Source organism: Prionailurus bengalensis, chromosome C1, assembly GCF_016509475.1.
Source record: "Prionailurus bengalensis isolate Pbe53 chromosome C1, Fcat_Pben_1.1_paternal_pri, whole genome shotgun sequence".
NCBI lineage: Eukaryota > Metazoa > Chordata > Mammalia > Carnivora > Felidae > Prionailurus > Prionailurus bengalensis.
The window spans coordinates 11,052,380-11,077,059 of NC_057345.1; the positions used below are offsets into that span (position 1 = coordinate 11,052,380).

The following is a 24,680-nucleotide window of genomic DNA, read 5'->3' on the forward strand; positions in this document are numbered from 1 at the left end:
CGCAGGGTCCAGATTTGGGGTGTAGATCTCTTTTGGGGACCATTCTGCCCACGGTAGTCAATCCTGCCTCTCAGCTGCACTGTTGCCATGGGGAGGGTGTGGGGTCACGGGGCTTGTTGGAGAGCTTTTTGGAGGAACTAGTGGGGACAGTGTCAGCAGCCGTGGAGAGGGGTGGTCCGTGGGCTGGGCGTGTGACGACGCCATTACTGTCATTACGGAGAGGGTTTAGGGGACAGGAGGAGGCAGGAGGCAGGAGGTGAGCGTGTCAGCATCCACGGGCAGGTGGGCACAGGGAGGCCTGGGGATGAGCTAGGGGTTGAAAATACACGTCGGAGAATTAAGGCTCTGCAGCGGCCCCGCGGGAAGGAGAGGGAGCCAGCCCTAGAGTAGAATCCTCAGGAGCCGTGCGAGCTGGGGGCAGGTGAAGGGAGAGGCGCCAGCGTGGAGGCCTAGAAGCAGCCACGGCAGCGGCAGAGCCAGAGGCCGTGGCCGGGCCGGAGAAGGGAGCAGTCACGTGTCCGTGACGCAGCGAGGGCTCGCTCGGTGCCCGGCCCCGTCCTTGGCACGTCCGTGCGTGTTAACTCATTTCATCCTGACGATCGGCATCCCTACGAGGCAGGCGCTATCATTTTACCCGTGTTACAGAAGAGGAATTTGGGGTCACACAGGGCGGGCCGGAGGCTGGAAACCACCCTCGGGCAGGCTGATTTTAGGAACCAGCCTCTTCCTGAGGCCTCACCCCTCCACGGGGCTTTCCCAGGAGGACCTGGGCGGGAGGGTCTCTGTGACAGAGGGAAGCAGAGACAGTTCCCCTTCCCTTCTCCTCCCGGGCTCCCGTCTCGCCAGAGCCTAGCTGGTTCCCCATATCCTCATTCTTCTGGAAACCCCAGTTTTCACTCTTTCTGCACTATGTCTCTTTCTCGAGGCAGTAAGGGGGATGTGCTGGGGGGGGGCGGGATGCACTGGCCAAGACCCAAAAGGTAAAAAAAATAGATCACACACACACACACACACACTCACGCAGACCCCACTTAACTGAAAAAATGTTATCCTACTAGCTTGAAAGTTCCTCCCAGCGGTACCTTTTGTCAGTCCTGTGTAGCACAGCGTATCAAACCCACTTTTGCAAGGGAAGCAACCAGAAAGCAGCAAGAGACTCGCCCCAGAAGATACAAGAAGGAGACCCTCAGTGAGCCAGGACCAGACCAGGCGAGGTGACAGCAAGACCGCTCTGATCCCCTTGGCAGCTGCAGGAAGGGGACTTGAAGGCCATGCCAGAGAGCTGCTCACTGCTGGAACTCTGGGTCCTGGCAGGGAGCAGAGGGCCGTCCAGAGTGGGTGCTTCATGAAGGGACACCGACAGAGGCAGTCAGGCTTAAAGAACCCAGCCAGGAGGGTGTGGCACCCAGAGCCACTGAGAGTGAGGAGCTGTCCCCACCCCCCAGACCCGAAGGGTGAGGGGGTTACATCTCCTGGAATCCCCAACGGCAGCTGTGGCTTTTGGTGGAGGGTTGGACCCAGCCCATGGTGTCCCCACAGGGAGGGAGCAAGGGGAAGAAATACCCCAACCTCTCTCTGCCCTGCTCAGATCTCTGATCCCCCACTGGCCAGACCCAACCAGAAACCAGAGACAAGGAGCCCATCAGCCCACGATGCAGCCCCGTGGCCGGCCTGCTGGGGCAGAGGGCCAGGGGGAGAGGGTGGGCGAGGATTGGAGGGCAAGTGGAGGACGTGACAGGGCACAGAAGGTGAGGACCTAGAAGGCTGTTAACAAGGTAGAATGAAAAGCTAAGCACCAGGGGCCGGTGGCTGGGGAGCCTGAAGAGAGCAGCATGTGACCAGACTGGGCCGACTTGGGGACAGAGTGTGAGGGTGGCAGGGAGACAGGGACCGAGGTGGAGTTGGAGGAGGTGGTGGGCCAGGCCAGGGCAGGTGAAGGGGAATGTCCACGTGGAGTGGGTGAGGGAGCAGAGGTCACGAGGAATCAAAGAGGAAGCGGGGGAGGGTGAGGAAGATGGGGGTCAGGAGGTCGTGCTCTGAGACTGGGTTTCTGAGTTCCAGAAGATGAAGGTTGAGAACTGGCTCTGAAGGAAGGTGCCAGATACATCAGGAGCTTTGCGGCAGGCTGACGGCTTCTCAGGGAGGCTTCCTCAAAGCCCAGTGGTCACCAGAGCAGATGTTTGTCATTAGTAGATTTGTCGAAGTCTCAGTAGTTTATGGACTCACTAAATACTTTTAAAAGGTATTTAAAATGCAGGACACTTTTTTTTTTTAATATTTTAGGAAAGATCATCTCTTTCCTCATTTGAATTGCCTTAATTTTTTAAATAGTTGTTAATGTTTATTTTGAGAGAGAAAGAGAGCACGTGTGCAAGCAGGGGAGGGGCAGAGAGAAAGAGGGAGAATCCCAAGCAGGCTCTGCACCATCAGCACAGAGCCCAACGTGGGGCTCCAGCCCATGAACCACGAGATCATGACCTGAGCCAAAATCAAGAGTCAGATGCTTAACCAACTGAGCCCCCCAGGCACCCCTGCAGGAGACTTTTTTTTTTTAAATGCACGGCCCATATTCAGTTCCACCCCACTCCTCTCTCACTATTAAATCACCGTCTACTCTCGGGGCACCTGGGTAGCTCAGTTGGTTAAGATCCAACTTCAGCTCAGATCATGGGTTCATGAGTTCAAGCCCCACGTCAGGCTCTGTGCTGACAGCTTAGAGCCTGCAGCCTGCTTCGGATTCTGTGTCTCCCTCTATCTTTGCCCCTCCCCTGCTGGTGCTCTGTCTCTCTGTGTCTCAAAAGTAAATAAATAAACGTTATATAGTGTAATTAATTAATTAACCACTGTCCACTCTGAAAAGCATAGGGCACAGGTCAAGGGCCCAGATCTTGGTCCCAGAAGTGCCACGTGCATCTTGATGTTGGGTGAGACACTTTGTCTTAGCCACGTTTAAAACTGCGGTGAAACATAACGTTTACCATCTGAACTGTTTGTTAAGCGTACGGATTAGCAGCGTTAAGTGCGTTCATGCTGTTGTACAACCAACCGGAACTTTCTCATCTTGCGAAACTGAGGCTCTATGCCCATTAAACCGTCAAACAATTCCCAGTTTCCCCCTCCCCCTAGGCCCTGGCAGCCGCCGTCTTACTTTGTGTTTCTGTGAGCTTGGCAACTCTACCAGGTACGTCGTACTGGTAGGATCATGCAGCCGTCGCCTACTTACGACTGGCTTATTTCACTCGGCGTAATGTCTTCAACGTCGGGCCACGTTGTAGCGTGCGTCGGCGTGTCCTTCCTCTTTAAGGCTGAATAATATTCCATTTTATGTACGCGGCACATTTTGCTTATCCACCCACTTCTCAGTGGACACTGGGTTGTTTCCACCTCCCCGCTGTTGGAGTAGAGTCGTGAACACGGGCGTACAAATCTCTCTTCCAGCCCTTGCTTTTCGTTCTTTTGGATGTTTACCCAAAAGTGGGCTTGATGGATCGTATGATGATATTAGTCTTAATTTCTTTAAAGTGGATTTATTTAGTTAGAGAGAGAGAGAGAGAGAGAGAGAGAGTGTAGGGGAGGGGCAGAGAGAGAGGGAGAGAATCCCAAGCAGGCTCCATGCTGTCCGCACAGAGCCCGATGCAGGGCTCAGTCTCATGAACGGTGAGATCATGATCTGAGCCAAGGTCAAGAGTCAGATGCTTGTCCAACTGAGTCGCCCAGTGGCTCACACCCAGTGTGAGTAGCGGGACAGCTCAGCAGGACGGAGCTCATACATTCAGCCTATATTAGCAGCAGGGCTTCTGTCCAGTAATAGCTTTTAGCAAATCTCCAAGGAAGCGGAGGGTCTCATATTATAAGATAGTCCCAGGAAGCACTCTCTTGGCCTAACCTGTGGCAGAGGCTCCTCCCACTTTTATGGAGTCATTCAAAACTTCCTGCTTGCTTTGATCTCTTAATAATGGCCTGGCAGCTACTGAGGAACTGAGAGGAACGAGGCTCGGGCAGAGGAAAACAAAATGCAGCACATAGAATTTCTCTCCTCGATGGGTTATCCAGGGTTCATGGAGCATAGGGATCAGTGGGTATGGGGATGACCATGACGTGAGTGGAATTTCCCAAAGAACTAACGTGCTGTAGTGTTTTTTTAAAAAATGCTTTCTTTTTTAGAACGGATTGAGGTTTATAGGAAATTGAGCAGATAGCGTACAAAGTTCCCGTATACCCGCCCCCAGCACACACAGAGCTTCCCCTATTATTAACATCTTGCTTTCACATGGGACATTTGTTACCACTGACAAACCAATATTGGTATGTTGTCACTAAAGTCCATAGTTGACATTAGGCATTGCATATTCTGTGGGTTTCGGCCCATGTCTGATAAATACCCACCACCGCAGCGTCATACAGAATAGTTTCACCACCCTGAACCCCCTGTGTTCCACATGTTCATCCCGCCCCACATCCACTAGAGCCCCTGGAAACCACTGACCTCTTTACTGTCTCTATATAGTTTTACTTTTTTCAGAATTTCATGTGGTTGAAGTTATACACTCTGTGGCCTTTTCAGACCGGCTTCTTGCACCAAGTGATGTGCATTTGCATGGTTCCTCTGTGTCTTTTTCTGGCTCGGTAGCTCATTTCTTTTCATCACTGACTTTTATTTCATTGTGTGGATGTATCACAGTTTGCTTATCCATTCGCCTTTTAAAAGACATCTTGGTGGCTTCAGTTTTAGGGATAACGATGCTATAAACATGTGTCCAAAGTAAATGAGTCTTAAAATTCAACAATAAGGAAACAAACAACCCAATTTAAAACTGGGCAAAAGACATGAACAGACACCTTACCCAAGAAGATCTACAGATGGCAGTAAGCTTATGAAAAGATGCTGACCATCATGTATCATTTAAGGAATTGCAAATAAACACAGGCTATCTTTTCATTTATTTGGATCTTCTTTGATTCTTTCATCAATATTTTATAGTTTTCTTCATATCTATCTTTACATATTCTGTTAGACTTCTACCTAAGTCTGTCTGTCTGGTCTTTCACTCTTTCTTAATCTATCTTCCTTCCTTCCTTCCTTCCTTCCTTCCTTCCTTCCTTCCTTCCCTCCTTCCTCCCTCCCTCCCTCTCTCTCTCTCTCTCTCTGTTTCTTTCTTTCTTTCTTTCTTTCTTTCTTTCTTTCTTTCTTTCTTTCTCTTTTTTTTTCTTTTCTTTTCTTTCTGCTGCTAATGTAAATGGTGTTGTGTTTTTCACTTCCGATTCCAGTTGTTCATTTCTGGCATATAGGAAAGCAACTGACTTTTGTGTATTAATTTTGTATCCTACAACCTTGCTATAATTGCTTACTAGTTCTAGGAGTGTTTTTGTTGATTCATGGGGATTTTCTACATAGGCAGTCATGTCATCTGCAAATAGAGACAGTTTTATTTCTTCCTTTCCAATCTGTATACCTTTTATTTCCTTTTCTTGTCTTCTTGCCTGTCCTGGCTAGGACACAGTACCGTGTTAAAAAAGAAGTGTGTAAGAGGACATCCTTGTCCTGTTCCTGATCTTAATGAGAAGGTTTCTAGTTTCTCACCATTAAGTATGATGTTAGCTTTAGGGTTTTTGTAGATGTTCTTTATCAAGTTGAGGAAGTTCCCTCTCTATTCCTAATTTGCCACAAGTGTGTGTGTGTGTGTGTGTGTGTGTGTGTGTGTGTGTGTGTGTGTGTAATCACAAATGGATGTTGGATTTTGTCAAATGCTCTTTCTTCACCTGGCTATGATCATGTGGCTTTTCTTCTCTAGTCTGTTGAGGTGATGGACAGCATTAATTGATTTTCAAATGCTGAACCAGCCTTGCTTACCTGAAATGAATCCCACTTGCTTGTGGTGTATACATTGTTGGACTGGATTTGCTAATGTTTCGTTGAGGATGTTTCATCTGTGTTCATGAGAGATACTGGTCTGAAGTTGCCCCTTCTTGTAATATCTTTATCTGGTTTTGGTATTAGACTAATGTTGTCCTCACAGAATGAGTTAGGAAGTGTTTCTTCTGCTTCGATTTTCTGAAAGAGGTTGTAGAGAACTGGTATCGTTTTTTTCCTTAAGTGTTTGATGGAATTCACCAGTGAACCCATCTGAACCTGGTGCTTTCTGTACCAGGAACCAGGTGCTTTCTGGAAAGTTATTCATTATCGATTAAAATTCTTTAATAGATATGGGCCTATTCAGATTATTTATTTCTCCTTGTATGGGTTTTGGTACCTTGTATCTTTCAAGGAGTTGGTCAGCTTCGTCTAAGTTATCAAATTTGTGGGCATCGAATTGTTTATAATATTCCTTTGTTATCTTTAATATTTATGTGATCAGTAGTGAACCTCTCTCTTTCATTTCTGGTTTTAGTAACTTGTACCCTCTCTCTCTTGTTCTTGGTTAGCCTGCTAGAGGCTTGTCAATTTTACTGATCTTTTCAAAGAATCAACTTTTGGTTTCACTGATGTTTCTCTGTTATTTTCCTGTTTTTTATTTCATTCATTTCTGTCTGAATTTTTGTTTCATTTCTTCTGTTTGGGTTAGGGTTTCCCAAGGTGAAAGCTTAGATTATTGATTTGAAGTCTTTCTTCTTTCCCAATGTATGCATTCCATGCTATAAACTTCCCTCTTAGCCCTGCTTTCACTGAATCCCACAAATTCTGATAAGTTGTATTTTCATTTGCATTTACTTTCATTTCATTTAGGTAATTTTTTTTTAATTTTTCTTGAGGCTTCTCCTTGACCCACAGGCTGTTTAGAAGTGTGTCGTTTAATCTCCAAATATTTTGTAATTTTCAGTTATTTTTCTGCTATTGATTTCTAGTCTGATTCCATTGTAGGCTGAAGGCATGCTGTGGAGGAGTTCTGTCCTTTTAAATTTGTTATGGTTTGTGGCCCAGAATGGGGTCTATCTTGGGGAACGTTCCACGTGAGCGTGAGAACAACGTGCATTTTGTTGTTGTTTGGTGAAATTGTCTGTGGCCTGTCAATTAGATCTAATTGATTAACGGTGTTGTTCAGTTCAGCTTTATCCTTACTAACTTTCTGCCTGCTGGATCTGGCCATTACTGAAACAGGAATGTTGAAGTCTCTAACTCTCATAATGAATTTGTCTATTTCTCCTTGAACCTCTATCAGTTTTTGCCTCATTCATTCTGATGCTTCATCGTTAGGCACATACAATTAAGGATTGTTATGTCTTCTTGGAGAACTGACTCCTTTATCATCATATCCTTGTATCCTCTCTTTATCCCTGAGAATACTCCTGGCTCTGAAGTCTTTTCCGTCTGAAATTAATATAGTGACTCCTGCTTTCTTTCTGCATTTCAATATTTTGAGTGCCCAAGTGTATGATAAAAATTTGCAAAGTGAGTAAGAACACAGACATTTGGATCAATCAAATCCGAGTAGAAGCCAGGGTAGTCAAGCTGGGTAACTGCGCAAATGTGATCATTCTGTGCCTCAGTTTCCTTATCTACAAAATAGAGAACTATCCCTTTGGGCTGTTGTGTAGATGAAATGGATAATTCAGGAGAGCACTTAGCACATTTCCTGGCATGTAATGTTTAATTAATATAGTCTATTAATACAAGCTGTTGTATTGCTATATAACAGCATAACATAAGCAGTTAGTCTATTATTGATACAAGTGACTGGTTATTATTGCATTTTGAGACGTCACTGTCGATTTCTAAGTGCAAGTACTCTTTGTATGAAAGTTGGATGAGGCACTCCAGGAGGATACATTTAAATGTTTATTTATTTATTTTGAGAGAGAGAGAGAGAGAGAGAGAGAGAAACACACAGGTGCGTCCAAGCAGGGGAGGGGCAGAGAGAGAAGAGAGAATCCCATGCAGGCTCCACAGTGTCAGCACAGAGCCCCATGCGGGGCTTGATCTCACGAACCGTGAGATCATGACCGTAGCCGAAATCAAGAGTTGGACGCTCGACGGACTGAACCACCCACGCGCCCCACGAGAAAATAAATTTAGAAAATAATTGCAAAGTCGCAGGCTGAAGTGGATGTCTCATAGGCAGTGTCCTGAAAAGAGAAAGGCTTCGCATATGCCCTGCAGCCACAGTCCAGAGCCCCACGGCCAGGGGAATATGGTATTTCCTTCTGGCCACTGGGCCCTGCTCGGTCTTCTGATCAAAGCGAAATTACAGCAGAGCCTTCTGCCCTCCACTGCCAATTCACAGACACGCCGTCTGGGGTCCCTCTCTTTTTGGAAATGTAATCACACCAGGCCTCCTATTAAAAAGTAGATCATTGGGGCACGTGGGTGGCTCGGTGAGTCAAGTGTCTGACTCTGGATCCCAGCTCAGGATTTGATCTCAGCCATGAGCTCAAGCCCCGCAGTGGGCTCCACGCTGGGCATGAAGCCTACTTACAAAAAAAAAAAAAAAAAAAAAAAGGGTAGATCATCTTCGATTAGATAAATTCTGAGTAGCTTTTAAGAAGCAATAGAAATAGCTAATCACATGGGAAAATCTTCATTGCACACCAAGGTTTTCTAAAGGTAGTTATAAAACTAGGTGATGTGCTGTGATCTCAATTTTCTTTCAACTTTTTCACAAGATTGTAAGCACAGACAGAAGACTAGGAGGATGTTCACGGCGCCTGGCTCTGGGGGGATGGGAGCCTAGGTGATTTTAATGTCTTCTTTGTGTTTTTTTTCCAGTTCTCATTTTCTGTAATATTTTTGGAAATGTTATTTTTTTAATGAGTTGAACACAAAATTAATGAACGCCAATCATTAGGAACACCCCCCCTTCCCCCCCCTCCCATTTAACTCTATGTACTTTGTTCCATGAACTTGGTGTTTTCCTTATAGGAAGGTGGACAGTGGTCACTTGCCAAGTGACCTTTCTGGTTTGGGTGTGGGGCCATTTTTGCTTTCTGTCCTGCCGTTCGGGATGACCAAAAGCATACCTGTGTGGGGTCAGGGATATAGAAACTGGCCGATTCCCTGGCCAGACGCGTGCTCATCCAGACTCCACAGAGTTCCCTTTGCCTCTGTGCTGCCGGATCCCCAGCCAACAACTTGGGCACCTGCTCTGGGGTCTGGAGTCAGAGAGAAGACATACCCCAGCCCCACCAGACACCATCCATGTGACCTTGGCCGGGTCGCTCTCTTCCCTAACTCTACCTGTCATCATTTTCAAACGAGGGCTGTAGTGACCAGCCAGCCAGGCGAGGCGCTTAGCACCTTCTGATACCCAGTGCTCAGCAGTAAATGTGAGGGGCCCCTGCTGTTTATTCTTGTTTTCTTGGTTACAGCCGCCTTCCTTATGTATTTCAGTCTCCTGACATCGACAACCATCATGCGCTCATTGAATATAATGAGGCCGAGGACAGCTTTGTTCTCCAGGACTTCAATTCCAGAAACGGCACCTTCGTCAACGAGTGCCACATTCAGAATGTGGCCGTGAAGCTGCTACCCGGAGACATCCTGAGATTTGGGTCTGGAGGGCTGACCTACGAACTGGTCATCGAAAACCCATCCTCGGTGAGTTCAGACCCCTGTGCGTCCGAAGGGTGGTCCTTGTCCGCCGCGCGCCCCTCGGATTTCACGCCATGCACACCGGTGAGGCTGACCGACTGGACCCCGGCAAGGTTCACACCTATCCTGGTGGATCCTGGCGGGGCGTGAGTCCTTGCGCCCTCTTCTGGGCATTTCCTGGAATGACATGTAAAGTTTGCACCATGGCAAACCCAGAACTAAGCGTAGCGTTTTGCTGAAAATGCAAAGCTTGATCAGGGCAGATGGGAGGCAGGATGCGCTTTTGAAACCTCAGAGATGGATGCTTCTTTTTAGGCAGATCAGCCGTCTGCAGCTTCCTCGCTCTGTGCCCCCGAGCAGGGTTCTTTCTAGGCCTGGGTCTCGGGCTTGCCAGCACAGCCTGGCATTGATCCGGCTATAGAGCCCCAAAGTCAGCGTCCGCCCTGAGCAGACACTCAACGCATAGCAGCTGTTCTTATGCCCCCGATCAGAAATGTCCCCGGGGTCCTGACCCAGAACGTGGCCCCGGTTTAAGCCAAATGTAATACAGAACTTACCCATTAAACCTCAGTCACGAGGAACGTGCTGTTTACCAGAGAGGTGGGATGGGGGCGGGAGGAGGGGGTTAGCAACCCAGGCTTTGATCAGGATCCCAGCTCTGCCACTTGCATACTTTTGTGCGCTCTTGAGCGAGCCACCGGACCCCTCAGAACCTCTCTTTCCTCACCTACAGAATGGGGCCAATGGCAGCAATGACCTTGCAGGCTCATCTTGAGGGTTGAGATGATTATAATCGTACAACTAGCACAGCGCCCATTCCCGGTGAGCACGGAATGAATCTCTGCCACGCGTGTCCCAGAGAGATGGCGCATGTATCTTACTCACCACCCCCAAGAATGCTACGTTGAGTGAGACCCCCAAGGCTTAAATTCCTTTCTGGGACAAGGCCGAGTGTAAAATTAAATTTAGAGGATCTACGCAGAATCCTGGGGTTTTGAGCCCTCAGGCAGCCCTAAATATGCACCCCAGGCAGATCAACAGAATCCCTCAGGCCGCAGGAGCCACGATGTCACATCCATCACCTTTGGCTTTGAAGATAAGGGGCAGATTTTTCTGCTACCGGACAGCTGCCTTATCCCCCTTAGATCATTAAAGTGTGTTTGCTCATGGACCGTACCAGGGTCCTGTGGCAGCACCGAGGAGGGGCTCCTGACCCGGAAGGCGTTGACCTGATCAAGGTTTCAACGTGGGCTCCAAGGACCCCCCCAGTACTTCAAACCCTGTGGGGAGCAGACCGAGCATGCAGATCCCTGGGCCTCACCCAGGCCCAAGGACTCGTACTTAAGGTTGACAGTTGGGGCGCCTGGGTGGCTCAGTTGGTTAAGTGTCAGCTTCACCTCAGGGCATGATCTCACGGTTCGTGAGTTCGAGCCCCGCGGCGGGCTCTGTGCTGACAGCTCGGAGCCCGAACCTGTTTCGGATTCTGTGTCTCCCTCTCTCTCTGCCCTTCCCCTGCTCATGCTCTATCTCTCTTTGTCTCTCAAAATAAATTAAAAAGTTAAAAAAATTTTTTAAAAGATTGACAGATAAAATACAGGACACCCAGCTAAATCTGAACTGCAGATAAACACCAAATAATTGTTTAGTATAAGTATGTCCCAAATATTGCAAAAGGCCACTTATACTTAAAAAAAATTATTTGGGGTCGCCTGGGTGGCGCAGTCGGTTAAGCGTCCGACTTCAGCCAGGTCACGATCTCGCCGTCTGTGAGTTCAAGCCCCGCGTCAGGCTCTGGGCTGATGGCTCAGAGCCTGGAGCCTGTTTCGGATTCTGTGTCTCCCTCTCTCTCTGCCCCTTCCCCGTTCATGCTCTGTCTCTCTCTGTCCCAAAAATAAATAAACGTTGAAAAAAAAATTAAAAAAAAATTATTTGTTGTTTATCTGAAATTCAGAGTTAATTGGACACACTGTATTTTATTTAGGTTTTTAAACTTTTTTTTAACATTTACTTATTTTTGAGACAGAGAGAGACAGAGCACGAATAGGGGGAGGGTCAGAGAGAGAGGGAGACACAGAATCTGAAACAGGCTCCAGGCTCTGAGCTGTCAGCACAGAGCCCGACGCGGGGCTCGAACTCACGGGCCGCGAGACCGTGACCTGAGCCAAAGTCGGATGCTTAACTGACCGAGCCTCCCAGGCACCCCTAGATTTTTAAAATCTATATATTTATGTTAAATCTGGCCACCCTCCCCAACCTCCCTGGGAACGGGGTGTGCACTGGGGAATATGCGTTCTCACAAGCTCCCTGGTGATTCCGACATGCCCCCAACACAAGGAAAACCTAAATTTGGAACTCCTCCTCTAAAGCATTTACGGATTGTTTCAGGAACCAAAGAAAACAGAGTCTCAAACGCCAAGCCTATAAACCCAAGTCTGTGAAGCGTGAGTCAATGTTTGTCAAACACGTGTGATTGATTATAAGAATGTATTTGGAATGTCCGATAAAATTACAAGTTCCCAGGCCCCCTGCCTGGGAGATTCTCATTCTGTGGCTTGCCAGTAGGGGACAGGGCGACAGACGACATCTGCCTGTTTTCACACAAAGGTATTTATGGAAATGTTATTTATAGGGACACGGAAATTGAAAGCTAGCTATCCATCAAAAGGGGACGTCATTTTAAAAAGTACAAGGAGTTCTTCGTATATGGAAAACTGTGCCGCATTTTTTTTTTTAGACACTTTATTTATTTTTGAGAGTGTGCAAGCTGGGGAGGGGCAGAGAGAGGGGATCCCGAGCAGGCTCCGCAAGGTCAGCGTGGAGCCCTGTGTTCCACGAACTCACGAACCGCGAGGTTATATGTCCTGAGCCGAAATCGAGAGTGGGGCACTTAACTGACGGAGCCCCCCCGGGCGCCCCTGTGCCGCTTTTTAAAAACCGGCTTTTGGAGATAGACTGACCGGCAAGAAAGCCGCAGGTGTTTCAAGGATGTAACTTGATCGACTTTGACTTAGGCGTGTGCCAGACGGACCATCATCAAGGCAGTGAGCAAACTCATCACCCCCAAAGGGTTCCTCGGGACCACGTTTGCTTGCCTGCTTTTAACAGCTTCCTCGAATATAACTTGCACCCCACACACCTCACCCGTTTGTACGTGTGCCGTTCGGTGTTTGCACGTTTACGGGGTTCCGTAGCCGTCACTACCACCCGCTTCCAGAACCTTTCCATCCATTTCTATCACCCTCCCCCAAACCTTGGAGGCACTTCGTTATTTTTGTCCGTTTTTCATTTTTAGATTTTAAAATGGTGCCAAAATACCGAAAACATTTACCGTCTGAACCTCTTGTGAGCATATAGTTCCATCACTGCACTCACACTGCTGTGCAGCCGTCTCCGGAACGTTCTTCCTCTTCCCAGTCCGAAACCCTGTGCCCGTTACGTGAACGCTCCCTCCCTCTTCCTTGCTCCCCCAGCCGCCACTCTTTCTGTCTCTATGAACTTGACCGCTCCGGGCCCCTCACAGAAGTGGAACCTCACAGTGTTTGTCCGTTGGTGACCATCTCCCTTCGCTTACAGAGTGTAATGTCCTCACGGTCCGTCCGTGTTGTAGCAAGTGTCAGGACTCTCCTCTTTTTTTTTTTTTTAATTTTTTCATGTTTATTTATTTTTGAGAGAGAGAGAGAGAATGGGGGAGGGGCAGAGAGAGGGAGACACAGAATCCGAAGCAGGCTCCAGGCTCTGAGCCGTCAGCACAGAGCCCGACGTGGGGCTCGAACCCGCGAACCGTCAAGATCGTGACCTGAGCCGAAGTTGGACCCTTAACCGACTGGGCCACACGGGTGCCCTGCATTGTTAAGATTTTCTCCAGAAGCTTCTTCAGTGTGGACAGTTGACAACACAAAACAGATCAAGCTGTGATTTACAGTGTTTGCTATTTCTGTGGTGTAAATACTCCCACCCTGGCCAATCTCAAGAGACCAGGGAAACATCGCTGAATACAGAGATACAGGGAGACGTGAGGTAGCACGCACATGTAGGGTTAAATCACCTCAAGAGCACGGAGAGCGGTAAAATAATGTAATATAATTCAGAAGGGTGAGTGTTAACTATGTTACTTTTGTTTCTACTATCGTTTAATTGTAAGTTCATATCATTTAATTTTTATTAATGGCTTCTTATCAACCAGCTCACAAAATTCCCGGGCATTTAGTACCTGGCTCTCATGGGGGCACCAGGGTGGCTCAGTTCGTTAAGCATCCGACGTCGGCTCAGGACATGATCTCACGGTCCGTGAGTTCGAGCCCCGTGTCGGGCTCTGTGCTGACAGCCCGGAGCCTGGAGCCTTGGAATCCCGATTCCAAGCAGCGCGTGCAACATCTTGTGGTTTTCACACTGTCTCTTTCTTCCTTTCTTTTTTGGAACTTAAAAAATTTCCTATTCCCTGTTAACCGATCATCTAAGACCCTTCGGTGAGTATGGAAAGCAGTTACAAAAAAAAAATCATGACTTCAAACAAGCTCGAAGCTCTAAGAGCCCAGGTGTTAGAGTCAAACAGCATCATCGCTTCCCGGCTGGGGGACCTTGGGCGAGTCACTTACCCTCTCTGAGCTTCAGTTTCTTAATCCACAACATGGGGGCAAAAGTGCCTCCCCCACCTCTGGGATTGTTCTGGCAATTAGATGAGAGCACAACACAGTCTCTGGCACCCGGGTGCCTTCCCGACGTGGTGGCTCATCGCCGGAGAAATATCGGCAGTTACGAACAGCAGAGCACGTGACAGGCTCTCCAAGGGCAAAGTCGGCTTCACCGTCTGCCCAGCCTCCGGGGCGTCCTGGCAGCGTGTGGGGGTCTTGGAGGCACCCAATATGCAAACTCCCTTGGTTATTTTAGGGTGTCCCATTCAACCTGCACCCCTTACAGGGCTAGAAGCACACACTGGAAAGATAACATAAAGAACACGTAGATAATCTGAAAAATTGGGTTATGTTTTCTTGAGTAAATTATTGACGGGTGTTTGTTCAAGCTGATACAAATTCAGTAGCGGGTGTGGCCTGGCTAATCCAGGTGGTTGACAACCTGCTATTTTAAAGACAGTGCGGAAGAAATCAGGAGTGTAACATATGCTCCCTCAAAAACAACAAAAAACATGCAACATACCATATGGTCAGAGAAAAGGGAAAAGGGAAAGAAAAAAGGCATTAGCGTGTATTTTTAAACTCACGTTTCTAAAAACAGACTTGTTGATAACTGACCTTGACCCCAAGCTCGGGGTACATTCTAATGTGAGCACAGCCCAGAACGAGCTTTTAACGTGAGTCCTTTTCTTGTGTTTGCTTTACCCTTGCCTGTTTCCTTATGTACTGGCAGCGATTTCTGAGAAAACCTTGACCTTGCTTATTATAGAGCAAACATGCAAACCAGAGAAAATCAACTTTTACCTTCCAACTAAAGCCACCCTCAACCAACAAGCTTGAGAAAGAAAACAAATAGTTTTCACTTTTAATTTTATTTTTGAATCCGAAAAGCCAAATGGAGCCTTTCGTGCATGTATATGTCCCTGGCTCCTTCCCCCTTAGGGACCCTATCATTAGGGCTCTGGGATGCAAGTGACAGAAACCAGCTCTAGGCGGCCTCACCGGGGCTGAGCAGCTCAGGGTACCGCCCCAGCCAGGGCTCAAAGCCAGCTCCCCACGTGCAACTCCACGTTCACAGCAGCCATCATCACTGTAGCCAGTGACGATGGGAACCCAAGTGCCCCAAAATGGCTAAACAAAATGCGAATTCTGACACCTGCTACAACGCGCGTGAACCTTGAGGACACAATGCTGGGTGAAATCAGCCAGTCGCCCAAAGACAAAGGCGGTACAGTTCCACTTGCCTGAGTCCCTAGAGGAGTCAAATTCACAGAAACAGAACGTGGAATGGTGGGTGCCAGGGGCTGGGGGAGGGGGGAGGGGGTGGTGGTGTTTAATGGGGACAGAGTTTCCGTTCTGTAAGATGGAAACCTCCTGAAGATGTGTCTCCCAGCAACGTGAGTGTCCTTGGCACTCCCGACCTGTACGCTTAAAAACGGTTAAGATGCAAATGTGGCGTTACGTGTGATTTACCACGATTAAAGCAACAGCGGCTTCTAGCTCTCCAGGCCTCGGCCCTGCTCCCTCAGGCAGGCTACATTGTCAAGTCCGCAGACCACTCCAGACCCTGGTGTCCGGCCACGGGCTCCCTGGGTCCCTTTGGCTCTGATTGGATCACACGCCTCACCGCCGAACCAATCACTGAGGCCGGGGAATGTGATTGGCTGAGTGCTTAGCCCCACCCACAAGTTGCTCAGCGATTGGGCGGGGGATTCGCCAGAAGCTCCAAAAGACCTGAGTGGGGTCTAGGCTGCCCCCTGGGGAAGTCGATGGTATTGGACGTGCCGTACGGGCTCACTCCCGCTGGCACCCTTGCCGTTAGTTAGCGGTGAGCGTATGACCTGAGGATCCCAGTGCAAAAGGGGAGTTTTTTCACGCCTCCCAGCAACCTCCAGATTTGTTTTCTAGCAGGCTGGGGTAAAGCACGTTAGAATTTACCCCTTCTCACCTTTGGCCCATGGGCCAGTGAATATTTATTTAACTGGTGGGAAAATGTTATAGGAATAATTGAGGCAAGACAGACCCTCCGAGGTGGGGAGGAGACAGGATGGATGGGGAACTTAGTGCAGGGCAGGAGCGGGACACCCTGGCCCTGGGGAATAACGAAAGGAAGAAAGCACAGGTGGAGAGGCTGAGATGTTGACACTGGAGAGAAATTGGGAAAGTGCGCGGAAGAAACAGAGCCCTGGAACACTGCCAAGTCCGTTCCTGAAGCAGGTTTAAAGTGGGCCAGTGTCATTATGAATGATGGGCCAGATGTTCCCAGGCAGTTGGAGCTTGGAGCTTGATATCCCTGAACGCTGTCCTCACGGACTCCAAGAAAAAGTCTTCAGAGAGAACGCACAGGATCTTTGACTTGCTGGGGAAAGTCTAGAGCCTGAATGAATGGAGAATCTTCCTCTTAAATCTAACTGAAGCTGTAGGAAGTTCTATAAGTAGGTGCTCGTATTTGGAAGTGTCTCTCTCTCACTGTGTGGCTCTGAGTTCATACTCTCTCCCGTCTACAGGAGACACATGAGCCCCAGGCAGGGGGGAATAGATGCGTGGCCCTACATAGTGGCAAACCTTTGAACTCAGTGTGTTTTTTTCTGCCAAGAGAATTGGAGTGGGGGAGGTGAGACAGAGGCACCACTGAAGCGTTAAACCCAGGCAGAAGCCAGGTGTCAGCATCCCTCAGCACGTGTCTGTCCACGATTAGACGGGGTTGGGTGTGCTTCCCATATAAAGTAGCCGCAGGCCTCTTCCAAGGGTCAGATGATGAAACAATCCCTCGGTAGACGTTTATAGGGCATTTCCCAAGAGTCGGGTGTGGTACATGTTGAGGACCAAAGGTTAACGAGACAGGCGAGGTCCCTGCCGTCCCAGAGCTCTTGGCTTCAGAGGGGCAGATGGCATTAGAAGTGCCCAACAGATGCAGAGTGTGGATGGAAGGAAAGCAGGCTGGGGGTCCCGAAGAGCCCGGTGTGAATCTCAGGGATTTGTTCATTCATTCTTTCAACCAGTATTGGAGGGCCTGCTCTGTATGTGCCGGGCATTATTCTAGGTGCTGGGGACACAGGGGTGAGCAAGATAGACAGAAAGCCCTTATCCTCTTGGAGGTGACGTTCTGCCAGCTCAGAGGCTCACCAGCAAATCTAGGATCTTGGAAAGTCACAAGGTCTCGCTCAGCCTCAGTCTCGTGACAGAGTGTTGGGTGTATCAAACAGGGTGATGCCTGTGACCCTCTCGGCCGCATGAAGGCTGTCCCCAGGAACTGGTGGTGTGATGGTGCAATGTGACCCACGGTGGGGCCTGCCATCCCAAACTTGGGGATGGTCTGGCGGGGGACGGGGGGGGGGGGCTTCCTTGGGGAAGTGACTTAGAAGCTGAGCCCTAGGGCAGCAATTATATGGCTGGGACAAAGGTGGAGACCACCCCCAGCTGATCGGACCCTCCTCCGGCTCTCTTCTCTGCCCCTGCAGGTCTCCTCCCCATGGATGAGTGGCCCGGTACCTTGGCCAAGACCACAGCCACCTGCGGCCACACAGCAGTCGCAACAGTCCCCCCCACCTCTGCAGATGCCCTTCCCCCTGGGGATCCGGCCAGCACCGGTGCAGAGGAGCTGGTCCCAGGGGGTTCCCAGGCCCACCATGGTCCCTCCTGCCTGTCACAAGCGGCCCATGAGCGCCGGCGGGAAGATGCTCTCCTTTGTGATGGATGGCATCCACAGGCCTCCCATCATCAAGCAAGGTATTCGCTCGTGCTTCCAGTGGTGGTTTTGGGGATGGCCTTAGAGCCACGCGGGTGGGTCTTGGTTTTTGCTTGTTTTTTCCGATTCTGAAAGTAGAACACAGTCAATTATGGAAAACTCGGGGATAAACAGAAAGTAAGGAAACAGTTAAAGATCCTTTGTCACCCTTACCACCCAGCACCCCGTGTTGACTTTCTGGGGCCTGACCCTCCAGACTTTGTGCTCTGCACAAATGCACACATCGGTACCCCCATGGGGAGCGTGCGGGCGTGTGTGTGTGTGTGTGTGTGTGTATCTGAATACATAGCAGGCTGTAAACTCACAACTTTGACTCAGATGTGCAGAAACATGGGCAGCCGAAATGCCCCTCACCCACCACAGCCTTAGGAGCTTTTAAATATTTTATTACCATTTCACAGATGACAGGAGGCTGAGGCTCATTGAGGAAAATTACATCCCAGACGTGACATATTCAATCTAGTCTGATCTAACATTTTTCAGTCCGATTTAAGGCTAGTTATCTCGGTGACTATCATTCACAGCCTGGTCGCTTTGGGGACCAATCTCCACAGTTTCCTTCCCTCACCCTCTTCCCCTGAAGGCTTCATGACTTTTGGGGAGGGGACTTCCTATCTGTCACTATCCTCTTGGCCTCTCCGGCAGAGTAGCCCGCTTGACTTGACTTAGTCCTTGGCATGACCCCGGTTTCCTCCATGCCTGTGATGTGAAGATCCCATTCTCTGTCCTCTGGGTCCCCAGGTCTCTCTGTGGCTCCACACCCTCGCCTGGTGTCACTCAAGACCATTCACCTGATCACCTCCCTCAGCCATTCAAATAATAGTTATTGTTGTGAAATATACAAACTGAGGAGTAAATGAAATGCAGTTATATTCACCATTATCATCATCATTATCATCATCAAATGAACCTTGTGGACCATCAACATCAAATGAAGTTGAGAAATTACTCAGCCATTTCCCCCTTTCATTTTCATATGAAAATCTTCAAACATACTGCAAAGTAAAAAGAATTTTACAGAGACCCTCCCACCTAATCCCACCATTAACATTTTGCTATACTCTCTACTGCATATCTGTCTATCCATCCCTCTATTCATCCATTAATCCATCTTTCATGTATTTCAAAATAAATTTCACACATCTGTAGCCTTCTTCCTAAATATTTTAGTATATACACCATTAATCAGAATTCAACAGTTTTTGTCTTTTTGATGTAAAGTTAACATGCGGTGTATATGTTGTCAATTGCTGCATGACAAATTCTCCCAAAACTTAATGGCCCAAGGAGCTGCCTGGGTGGTTCAATTGGTTAAGCCTCTGATTCTTGATTTCGGCTCAGGTCATGATCTCACAGTCGTGAGATCGAGCCCCATGTTGGGCTCTACGCGGAGCGTGGAACCTGCTTAAGATTCTCTCCCTCCCTCTCCCCCTACCCCTCCCCTGCTTGCACACATGCTCTCTCGCTCTCTCTCAAAAAAACAAAAAAAACAGAAACAAAACACTGTAGTGGCCTAAAGCAAAAGAAAACAAAACAAAAAAACCCAAACTAAAACAAAAACAAAAAACCCAAACGTGGGTTTTTTATCTGATACTCTTTTTGTGGGTCAGGAATTTGGGAGCAGCTTAACAGGGTGGCTGTAGCCCAGGGTCTCTCATAAGACTGCAGGTAAGCTGTCAGCCAGGGCTGCAGTCATCTGAAGGTTTGACTGGGGCTGGAGAATCTGCTTCCAGGATGGCGCACTCACATAGCTATTGGCAGGAGGCCCCAGTTCCTCTCCACATGGACCTATCCAGAGAACTGCTGGAATGTCCTCCTGAAGTGGCAGTTGGCTCTTCCTGAAAAGGTGGCCCAAGAGAGCAAGATGGAAACCACAACATCTCTTAGGACCAAGCCTCAGAAGCCGCTATGTCATTTTTGCAATACCCTACTGGTTACACAGGTCAGCTCTATCTAGTGTGGATAAGACTCCCCATGGGCCTGAATACCAGGAGGTGAGAACTCCTGGCAGACCTGTCTTGGAGACTGGCTACCACAGTCTGTCCTCTGGTCCTCAATGATTCACCACCTCTCACTTGCACAACTCCCTCACCCTCTCCCAAGCACCACCCCCCCCCCAGGGTCTCATCCCATTCCAGCATCAGTCTAAATTCCAGAAGCTCATCATCTAAATCAAGTCCAGGTACAGGTGGAGCTCACTGGGTGTAGTTCCTTAAGCTCAGGTTCTTACATACCATTCCCAGCAATCTGAAGACTGTGAACTGAAGGCATGGGTTGTCTGTCCCTCATGCACCCAACATAGTCTGGTGGGACAGAGTTTATGGACATGCCTTCTTTTCAAAAGGGGAAAAACAAGAAACACACAGGAGTCCTTGGCCCAAAGCAATTCTGAAATCCAGCCAGGAAAATGTTGGAAGTTCCTTTATTAGGACTTAGACCTATTCTTGCCCAGAAATGACCCTTCATGGCTCTTGCCTCTGCCCTCTGGTTCCTTGGTTCGGCCCTCTGAGTCCTCCTGCCTTTTCCATGAGAGGTATCACATTTGCAGCTGTGCAATTTTATAGTCTGCTACCTGGCTATAGACGCGTGGGGGTCATAGGCTTCTCTTGCTTTTGTGGGTCTCCATCTCCGTCAGTCCACACTGGTAGTGTTCCTTCTTGGGGCTCACCCTAGTAGGCAAAAGCCTTGTTGACACAAACCCTCCTCTGCCTTGGGCTTCTGCCGAGAATAGGAGGGACAGCCCTTCTTAGAAGCCCTGTGTTTTGCCCGAATCATTCCCTGACACGCCAGCTTGGATCTCTCTGCTTTCTTGACAAAGGATATTACAGTCTTACACTCAGCTTCATCTTTGGAGCATGCTTTCCTGAGAGTGCCCTTGATTTGGTCTTTGCCCAACCCACATCTTACATTTCATTTGCCATCTGGAGAGGGAGGGAATTTTCAAGTCCTATCAAGTCCCAGCTCCTTGTGGTTCAACAGTCCCCCTGTTGGCCTCTCTCCCCTCCTGCAGTTCATGGTAAGTGCCAGGAAGAGGGCAGGTGGCACCTTCCAGCACTCTGCCTGGGCTCCATCACCCAGTTCATTAGGAACATCTTCTACTTTCCGCATCACCACAGGCAATGTGTTCTAAAACTTCTTATAAGGGATCCTTTTAAGAAGAGAGAGAGAGAGAGAGACCAGGGATGCCTGCACATGGAGGAAAGGCCTTGTGAAGACACAGAATGAAGGTAGCCATCTACAAGACAAGAAGAGAGGCCTCAGGAGAAACCAACCCTGATGCCACCTTGATCTTGGACTTCAGCCTCCAGACTATGAGGAATATAATTCCACTGTTTAAGCTGCCCAGTCTGTGCTATTTTGTTATGGCAGCTGAGCTGATGATTGCAAAGTCCATCCACTATTGGAGAGGACAATCCAAAGATGTGAATACCAGGAGATAAGAACCATTGGCGCCATCTTGGAGGCTGGCCACCACACAGCGAAAAGCACCCAGTCTAAATCCTAAAGACACCCACACGCTGATAATTAAGGCACCCACATGCTGTCCCTGGTGAGGACTGATAATTATCTGACAAGCACCAGGAGACCCAGATGGCTGTTAAAATATTGAAGCAACTTCTCTCCCATTTGGCAAATAGCCACCGCTTAAAACTTCTTAAAGTGTCTCTGTCCCCCATCCCTGCCATCCCACTGTCCCAGCCATCCCATCCCTCCTTTGGGGTTCTCCCCACTGGGACCTCCAAATGATCCAGCAACTAGAGGGTTTGTTTTGAACGGAGTTAAACCAGTTGGATCGTACATGGCCTTTGGGATCTCTCCTCGATAGGTATTAGGAGCCAGTAAAGACATCTGAGGGGCGCCTGGGTGGCACAGTCGGTTAAGCGTCCGACTTCAGCCAGGTCACGATCTCACGGTCCGTGAGTTCAAGCCCCGCGTCGGGCTCCGGGCTGATGGCTCAGAGCCTGGAGCCTGTTTCCGATTCTGTGTCTCCCTCTCTCTCTGCCCCTCCCCCGTTCATGCTCTGTCTCTCTCTGTCCCAAAAATAAATAAAAAACGTTGAAAAAAATAAATAAATAAAATAAAAAAAAGACATTTGAGACGGGTGACAGGAAACCACTCCAGCACCTCCCTGCCTGGGTGCAAGGAAAGCAAGTCTCAGATAAATTCGACCCCGTGCAGACTTCCAGTAAACATGGCAAAGGGATGTCAAACATCATTCAGCCTATTCTGTAGGTTTGATGAAGTCTGGACTCTGTCCTTTAAGGGCTCCGACCATCACCTAGTAAAAGAGCTCATTCAAGGCCGCCATGACAGGGGCACAGAGGCATCTGGAGTTACTCCCAGAGATGGCATTAGACAGCAGAGATCTAAACCAGGACTGGACACGGGACCCTCCCTGAGTGGGGGCACAAGGACAGGGCTCCCCAGTACTTCAGCCGACCGGCAGGCATACCTTCCTGCATTTGCCCTTTGGGAGCCTGTTTCTAACATAAAGCATACAAGGGTAATAGGCCACCCTTTTTACCAACTAAAAACCTATTTCTGGCCTCTGGTTTGCTAATTAGGAAAGCCTCCGGTGTCGCCTGCCTCTGGACTGTGGCCTGTGCAGTGTAATGCTGCCCGGCCACCCCAAGCGTGGGGACTCCTGATTGGGGCAACTGACTGCCCCTAGGCTGAAAAGTAAGCAACTTGCACCTATATAGCATCAAAGAGGGAGTCTGCTGAATATTGAAAAACTAAGCCACAGGCCTTGTGACCATCAGTAATGTGACACAGGGGCCTCCAGAATCCGGCTGGATGTTATACTCAAAGCTTTGCCATAGAATTTGTGTGTGTGTGTGTGTGTGTGTGTGTGTGTGTGTGTGTGTGTATCTCGCTTCTCCTGTATTCCTTTAAAAAAAAAAACCCAGTTATAGATGTTGGCAGGAAAGGAGAGATCAAGTGAAGAAAGAGAACAAAAGGGAGAATGTTCCAGTCAAGTGCTTTCAGATGTGATAGCCACCAGCCACACGTGGATTGAGCTAACGTGGCTAATGTGACTGAGGAACTATATGTTTAATTTCCACTAATTTAAATTTCAAAACCGACACCTGATTCAGTTTTTGGAAGGTTTTAAGTACGCCTGGAACATCTTGAGTATGCAAATCTGCTTCCACTGCAAGTTTTTGTGAAGCCCAAATACAGATCAAGTCTTCCCATTGAAAATTTAGCTTCCAAGTGAAGATGCACTGGATTTCAAAGACATAGTGCCCCAAAGAAACAGAGGGTAAAATGTCTCTATCTTTTTGGTCTTGATTATGTGTTGAAGTGATAGTGGGTTTTTTCCTAACGTATGGGGTTAAATCTATTATCAAAATTAATTTCATCGTTTTACCCTTTTAATGGAATTAATACCAGAAAATTTTAAACTGCCTTGTATGTATAGCTCGCATTATTTTTCTGTCAGACAGCACTGCACTAGACAGTTAAGTTAGGATCCAACTGCTCAGGGCCCAAGAGGGTGGGGGTGGGGAGAGTGAGCTTTGAACACAAATTTTCTAATCATGAACTTGGTTGGGGGATGTTGGGGGGCGGAGAACAGGCAGCTGCTGGAACCAGCGAGCGGCGTTCCGTCCCAAGCCCTTCTCTGGCCCCTTATTGTGTTGGGCACGCGCCCCTCCCCCAGCCCTTGGCGGCAGGGCCTCGCGGAATTCCCCAGGGAGGAAGCTGGAAGTGTTTGACAGCGACAAGGAGCCACCATCTTGGGGCCTTGGGCCTTGGGCCCTGGGCGCGGGGCCTGCGCCGCCCCCCGCGCGGAATGCCGACGGATCGTGGGAGGCACGTTCCCGGGAGTGGTGTGAGCCCAGGGCACCCAGCAGGGCCCCCTCCCTGTCCACAGAGCGGCAGGCCCCCACCATGGTGACAGGAAACCAAGTAAGTGGGTGGGGAGCTTGCTTTTCTCGACTGTTTCTAGGGAGACCGACTTGTCCCGGTTCATCTGGGTCTTTCCCGGCCTCGGTGCTGAAAGTCCCGCCGTCCAACCAGGGCAGCTGGTCTCTTCACCGGTTTCATCAGGCAGCTGCCAAACCTCCGTCTTGTGACTCCTCCAGTCCAGTCCTCGGCAGTCACTTGCCAAGGAGACTCCGTGCGGAACGGCTCCTCGTTGATGGGGGCTGTCCCGGTGAACCAGCTCCCAAACGCCTCGTTCCCGGCCTCGTTCCCACGTTCGCCACTCCGCAGTGTGCTGGTCCTGGGACCAGACCGGCGGCGTCGGACCCGACTGCCCCTTTGCCGGATGCGTGGCCTCAGTCTCTCTGCACCTGGGCTTCTCAACCAGGGTTGGGGGCTGAAGCGGCACCTGCCTCACTGCGTTTTTGTGAGCTCTAGCGTTTTCGTAGGGAAAGCACTGTGCCACAGAGGGCAACAAGCCTGCTACGAGTTCTTGGTTATGAGCGGCCCGGGCCCTGAGCTTTCGCTACCCTGCAACGCCTTCCCGGTCCGGAAGTGCACAACAGAATCGAGACGGGTGCGGGTTCGCCCGGGAGCTCGGCCTCCTTCAAGCCCTGCGAGGTTGGGCAGACGATTTCCCTCTCTGTGCCCGTTTACGCATCTGTCAGATGGCAGCAGTAAGTTCATCTCAAGGGGCACAGACTGAGACATGGTCCCCAACCTCACGGAACTTGCCATTCAGTCGGGGAGACGGCCGTTAGCGAGAGGACCACAGAACGACGTCTAGCAAATGGTAACCGCGACAACACCCGACAGCCGAGGTGCCCGGTACCCTGTGAGCTCATAACTA

General features: G+C 49.2%; 1 protein-coding gene across 9 annotated transcripts in view; it reads left to right on the plus strand.

Moving 5' to 3' along the window:
* Positions 1–24,680, plus strand: part of FHAD1 (forkhead associated phosphopeptide binding domain 1) — a 121,700-nt gene that overhangs the window by 14,415 nt on the left and 82,605 nt on the right. For 8 of the 9 annotated variants that reach the window (XM_043573816.1, XM_043573819.1, XM_043573818.1 and 5 more), the window contains exons 3-4: positions 9,323–9,529; positions 17,616–17,883. In XM_043573816.1, coding sequence (XP_043429751.1) covers positions 9,323–9,529; positions 17,616–17,883 — 475 coding nt within the window. Of the gene's footprint in view, positions 1–9,322; positions 9,530–17,615; positions 17,884–23,651; positions 23,816–24,680 lie in introns of those variants that run through there. The other variant, XM_043573821.1, reaches the window with a different exon arrangement.